The sequence below is a fragment of the Punica granatum genome, chromosome 3 (assembly GCF_007655135.1).
Source record: "Punica granatum isolate Tunisia-2019 chromosome 3, ASM765513v2, whole genome shotgun sequence".
NCBI classification, from domain to species: domain Eukaryota; kingdom Viridiplantae; phylum Streptophyta; class Magnoliopsida; order Myrtales; family Lythraceae; genus Punica; species Punica granatum.
The window spans coordinates 34,496,848-34,503,797 of NC_045129.1; the positions used below are offsets into that span (position 1 = coordinate 34,496,848).

Consider the following 6,950-nt stretch of genomic DNA (forward strand, 5'->3'; position numbering starts at 1 on the left):
CGCCGTGATGCTCGTGAGACTTGGGTGAAAGTGGCTTAGGAGCTCATGCTCGGGAGGCTAGAGCCATGTACTGTTCATCTTCTTCACGTTGAAGAGGATGAACAACACAATTTTCTTTTTTTAATCTATCTAATATATTATTTAAATATTGTCAAAATGGGTATTTATGTCTTTTTATTATGTATTCCCGATTTTCTTCATTTTTCTATTCCGTCCATTCAAACAAAATGAATTTTATTCCCTCTAAATTCTAATCCATATCTATTATATTCTGCATCGATTCCATTCCAGCGAACGGAGCATACCGTAAGGGCAATATTGGAAAACTCCTAAAACAAAAGCTCCTCTCTTTTTTTTGGTCAAAATCCTCATTCGCAAATATAAAAAAAAAGTGGTAAAGTTAAAGCGATTTTAGACAAAGGAGATTTATGTAAATGTCCTTCCCTTGAAAATAAATCGTCTTTGGTTTGATCATTATGTCAGATGTCTCATGCCTCTCGTATTTTTGCTTTCTTATCCTTTTATTACACTTACGGATCTCTCCAAAAATTGCAAAAGATGATTTTATTTGAGATGCTAGATATAAGATTATAAAATTATTGAAGAAAAGGAAAATAATTTCCTAGAAATTTCGTTGAAAAATTATTTGGGAACTCTGAAAGTTTGTCAATCATGAAATTACATCTTATTTTTCCTTGTATTTATTAGCCCCTTACCTTGTCTATTTAAATCCATCTAAACTGATTCAAAACTAATAGTGTGTTTGGTTTTAGAGTTAAGTAGAGTTGAGTTTTGATTTTAATTGAGTTGTAATGATTGCGTTGTTGAATTATGAGAAAAAATGTGTAAAAGTAATGAATAATTGAAAGAATTTAGTATTAAAAATTGAATTGAATAATTTAAAAAATTGAAAAAAATGAGAAAATTAATAATTGTATTGTTGATTTTTGTTGTGCAGTGAATAGAGTTAAAGTTAGAATTAAAATTTTAAAAATTTGATTGTAAAATCAAACGGGATGTAATATATTCACATTTTTTCATCTATTTAAAAAGATATTATTATTATTATTATTATTATTATTATTAACTTTAATATTGTTGATTTTTATTGTGCAGTGAATATAGTTAAAAGTTAGAATTAAAATTTTAAAATTTGATTGTAAAATCAAACGGGAGTAATATATTCAAATTTTTTCATCTATTTAAAAAGATATTATTATTATTATTATTATTATTATTATTATTATGAACTTTAATATATAAAATTAAAGAAAAATATTTATTTTTCTCCCGGAGATTCCCCCAATATATATAAACCATTTTTAATCCCCACACTCACTTCATCATCTGCCTCTTCCTCTTCTCCTCCACAGAAGAAAAGGCAGGCAACTGGCAAGTCCCCACATCCTCTTCCCCTATCAATCAATCTGTCAATCATTCAAATCAGTCTCTCTGGTTTCTTGATTTTCATCCAAAAGGGCTTATGAGATTGTAATCAATCGGCGGATTTGGCGAGAAATTAGACATGGGCATGAAGTTCTTGAACCGGCTGCAGATCCTGCCATGGTGCTTCCACCTAATCCGCACCCACCACGCGGCGGCGGCGGAGGCGGAGGCGCTGCCGCCGTCGGACCCCATCAAGCTCATCAAGTCGGACGGCCAGGTGAGCGTGTACCACCGGCCGGTCCACGTGTCGGAGCTGATGTCGGAGTTCCCGAAGCACCTCATCTGCCACTCCGACTCCTTCTACATCGGACAGAAGATCCCGGCCCTGTCGGAGAACGACCAGCTCCAGCTCGGCCAGAAGTACTTCGTCCTCCCCAGCCACTTCTTCCAGTCCGTCCTCTCCTTCGTCACCATCGCCTCCTTCGTCTCCTCCCAGCCCTCCGCCGCCCCACTCTCCGGCGCGGCCAAGAAGGCCGCCGCCCAGCACCAGCTCTTCGACGTCCAGAGGACGCCGTCGGGGGGACTGAGGATCCGGGTCTCCGACGAGTTCATCTCGCAGCTCATGAAGGAAGGGAGGAACGCTGCCGCCGCGGCGGAGCGACGGCGGGAGGCCGAAGATGAGTATGAGGGCGCAGTGGCGACGCGTGATGGCGCTTGCGGGGGCAGGAGGAGGGTATGCACGACGGCGCAGCTGGAGAGGGACTACGAGCAGCTGGTGGCGGGGTCCCGGTCGCGGCGGTGGAAGCCGGAGCTCGAGGCAATCAAGGAGAGGTCGGAGAAGAGGCGGGGATTGATATCGAAATCCTTCGGGATCAGGCGGAGGAAGAATTCCCAGCCCAATCATCATCTCCGGTCGGAGACTTCTTCGAAGAAATCGTTGCCGCCGTCGAAGTCAAGATTAAGGATGAGATCAAGAAAATGACAATCAGTGACTGTGTCTTTCTTTTTTTTTTAGAGTTATTTTTTTGGGAAAGATTGAAATTGGGCCTTCCCAAATTTGCCCCTGTTAAACAAGCTTGACAATATACATAGTTAAAGGAAAATCAAGATTACTATATATTTACGATTTCAAGGGAAAAAAAAAGAATCTAATTATTGACAATTATTAATCCGATGGTAAGAGAGAAGTCGATTGGAAGAAAGGGTTTTTGTACATTAGCTCATACTCAGTTCTCATATCTTAAGAAAGGAGATTTTATACAATAGCTCATACTCAATTTTCATATCTCATTAAGAAATTTTAGATTCGATATCCGAAATAATTCATATACGATAGCTTCCTTTTTTTTAATCAAATGAGCGTATGCTTTGCAACTGAAATATATATATATATATTGAAGCTTTTTCTTTTTGATAAATTTGGCATATCATAAAATAAGCAATATAGTCAGGAGTACATCATCCGGAGCGAGTGTTGGGCGCAAAACCAACCGTCTTCATACAATAAAAACCCATAATATCTGCTTAAAGAAGAAAATACATATCTGACGGGGTTTTCCCGCAAACCCACTCCTTTCCTTGAAGCTTTTTTCTCTTCATTAGAATATGGCTAAATTTAGATAATGTGGTCTCGAGATTTATTTCAAAGTTTAAACTCAGCTGTTGAATGTTGTTGCGGGTTGAATTATGACGGGATGGCACATTATCTAGTAAGCGGCAAAGGAAATGTCGTGGAACTCGAGCAGCGGTCATCTGAGACCATTTCGATCCTGGGTGCCGAAACTCGTGAATCTTTAGCAATCATAAAGCAAGACCTAGCAGAGGATGAGGAATATTTTAGGATGCCCAAGAACGTTTCGTTCTGCTCCTAGGTGCCGCAACTCATGAATCTTCAGCTGAAATAAATCGAGAGATCGGGCAGAGGAAGAGGACGTCCCGGAAGATCCGAATCATTCTATCACTTATTCCTTAATGATAAGATTAACGAACTTCAGTCCGGTGACCATGCTGATTTATCTTTTCATTTACGGCATGAAAGATGCATCTGTATTAAACCAAAAAGATACATACATCCAAATAATTAAAGGGAAAAAAATAAAAAAAACAAAGCGAGGATTGCCTAAGAGAAGACAAACATCATCCGGCGACAATTAATATTCTGCACGGGCATTATACGGTTTCCATGCAAATAAAACGTTGTTATTATCAAAGCGAAGCGAGTTGAGTGCAGTTGGACGTAGGCTGTGATCGTTCGTGCACAGCGAACAGATACAGGTGACAGCAATAATTTTAATGATATTAATTGTATGACGTGGCAATGAACGATTGGTGGAAACTGGTCAAAGTCGAGGGAGCTTAAAGGTTGGCAGATTTGGACTGAGAGATCTGGTGGGCCCCTCCCCTCCCCTGCCCCTTCCTTTTTTCTTTTTTTTCTTGTTCCGGATAAAAATGACAAAGTAAGGGTCAAAGGGAGTCATCTGTCTACATCGCATCGGCTCGGCTCGGCTCTGCTCTGCTGCGCCCTTTAGGAAAATCCATTAATTTTTTTTTTAAAAAAATTATTTCGAAATAAAATTAGTACAATGCAGTAGTATATATAATGACAATAACCTAAGTTACATCCAAACTGGAGAAAGAGACACAATGCAGTAGTACACCGGTACTCCTTAATTCGAAACTAATGCCCCGCTTAGTACAATCGGAACGGAATTAAATTGAATAAAATGATATCTCATTTCATTTTATTTTTACGTACCAATGAGCCCTAAGAGATCTCGAATTGAATTTTCATTAGAATATTATACTGAAATTCAATGTAGGTCCACTATTCTCATATGAAAATATTCGACCATACTGAAGCTATGTTATATCTGCCCTTAAATTTCGACTCTCTTTGATCGTCCCCCTAAAATTTATCCTAAGTCCGTGATCTGCTCGACTTAACTTTATGTGTCAATTGACGTAATTCAAAATTTTATAAGCACATCGTGACTCGAGATATAATAATACGACAAATGTTGCGATCAACCATTCCCTCTTTTACTACTATTTCTTTTTATAAACTGTGCAAGACAAATTACCACGACGTATATGCAGAAGAGAGGTATGGCAGCAATTGTTATGCTCGATAGTCTATATCCTCGCGTCTCAAACAATGTGACTTCTCATATGGATTCCGCGAGAAGGTCGAGAGTGATTTGATTTCATCGGCTCGTATATGGTGCCAATGCGTCAGGGATAATTTCGAAGGAGCCCAAGTCCCTGTGGAAATCACACTGACATGGCATTTTTCATTTTGTTTTTCTTTTCACATATTAAAAGGGAAAAAGAAAAGAAAAGAGGGGGAAATAGAAAAAGAAAAGGGGAAATAAAAAGTAAAAATGGAAAAAGAAAAGGAATATGTCACGAGCATTCGATCGTGCGGTTGGTTTCTCTGTAAAGAAATAGATAGAACTTTGTGGGGGATTTAACAAACAAATTTTCTCACTGTCTACCCTCTAATATCCTGAAGTCCAAATTGACCTTGAAATTAAGTTTGATCGGATCAATTCATTAAATGATAAAACTCTTCTAATCATGATTTTTTTTTATTTACAAGACTCAACGTTAGATCTTATTATAGAAAATTTAGGTTTTTTTTATATAGATTATAGTGGAGGTATATGGGGTTAATAAAATGAAATAAAAATTATAATATCTAATAAAATGGTACCGCTGATCCTATTGAGTATCGAATTTGAAATCTCTTAATTACTAAACGAAAACGTACGCCTTTGTGTTATACTTTTTGATAAAAAAAAATTAGGTACTTGGTTAAACAAATTAAATGCAAATGGAACGTAGAATTGAAGATGGATGGGCCCACTAAGACCAATTAGTAGGCCAAGAGGAGGCATTGATGACCCGATGACATTTATGGCTCGTGAAGTGTGTGTAAAATTCACCCAGCCATCAAAAGCACAGTGGTGAAGATGACAAGCTTCTCCATCGTCCCATCAAAATATTCAACAATTTTGCGATTGAGAAATCTTATATTTGATGTCTGCACCGTAGTATACAAATCTCCCCTGCAAGCTCGTAACAACATATATATGATATATATTTCGTTAACGATGTCCTTTTGCATAAAAATTTTATTGAATAAGTAAATCAATCATTCGATTTTGAAGGGTCTTGGACCAACTATAAAAATCATCATGTTTTAAAAGTGAAAAGTATTAAACCATCAATATCTTTTTATTATATATTATAATTTTTATTTTATTGTATTAGATCTACGAGTCTCGTTCTAACCCAAAAAAAGTGAAAAGCATTAGCTGTTTGCAAATAAGTAAATCAATCATTATGTTTCTTGTTTGAAACTCTACCTCATACGATTAGGTAAATTTTTCTTTTTTTTATCCGGTGGATGATTTAGATATATATATATATATATATTTTTCTGGGAAAGCATGCAAATTGAGTAGGGGGATGCTTACTAGGAAGGCTTACAAGTCTTACGCTCGGATTCGATTTGCGTAGTATGTACAAGGGTACGTGCCATTCTTTAATACTAGAAGTATCTAGTTGAATGAGGATGTACACTTCACAATGCAATGCAAAATGGCTTTAAATCGACTGAACGTGATGACCCGGAATCCTAATCGGAATTACTTATTGATGTCCATCAACCATAATTAGTAACCCTAATCCTAGCATTTCAGGAGACAATAGAAGATGATCACCCGTAATCCTTCTATAAGATAACCTGATACGAAAAGGATCGGTCAAATGTCAAAATAGGCCTCCTCTATTCGATGAAATTGTATTAGTTTTGCCCCGAATAAACGACGTGTAGAAATAACCTTCAAAATAAAATAACCTAAAAAATGGCTTGAAGGTGCAAGTGTTTGAAATACTGGAAAGCACATCGTGCTCATGACCAAGTAGGTCAAGACATTCACTGTTTCACCTAAAAGAAAATGTCCATAATAAGATGAATTCTAGCATGACTATCATAATAAATAAAAAGAAATAATCACATAGAAAAGTATGACTTATATATTTTTTTCTAAATATAGTACGATTTTTAGAAAATATCATAAAAATGCACGATTTTTGCATTCTTTTTTAAATATAGCACTACTTTTGGAGCACAGAAAAGCACGATCCTTGCATTTTCTCCTAAATATAGTACGATATTTAGAAAATAACATAGAAAAACACGACTTTCAAGTTAACTGCACATTTAGCACGATATTAACTATTTTATCAAATGGTAACTATCGTTAGCTCCCTATTTGCTATTGCAGTTATATTTGACGAAATAATTGATGTCGTGCTAGAATCGCAACTAAATTCGAAGGTCGTGTCTTTCTGTATCATTTTTTAAAGGTCGTACTATATTTAAAAAAAATATATAAATATCATGCATTTTTTTGTTATTTTCAAATAATCGTATTATATTTAGAAAAAATGTAAAGTTTATACTTTTTATGTATTGTATTTTAAAAATCGTACTATATTTAAAAACATATAAAAATTGTACATTTTTATGTGATTAATCCTAAATAGATGGAGCACGT

General features: G+C 36.2%; 1 protein-coding gene across 1 annotated transcript; it reads left to right on the forward strand.

Annotated features, from left to right (window-relative positions):
- Positions 1–1,352: 1,352 nt before the first annotated feature.
- On the forward strand, positions 1,353–2,588 carry LOC116198654. The gene has a single exon (XM_031528852.1). The coding sequence runs from the start codon at positions 1,526–1,528 to the stop codon at positions 2,366–2,368; it is 843 nt and encodes a 280-aa protein (XP_031384712.1). The 5' UTR covers positions 1,353–1,525; the 3' UTR covers positions 2,369–2,588.
- The last annotated feature ends 4,362 nt before the right edge of the window (positions 2,589–6,950 follow it).

Excerpts from the sequence above, each read along its gene's own strand:
- LOC116198654 (XM_031528852.1), top strand. The coding sequence starts at position 1,526 with ATGGGCATGAAGTTCTTGAACCGGCTGCAGATCCTGCCATGGTGCTTC.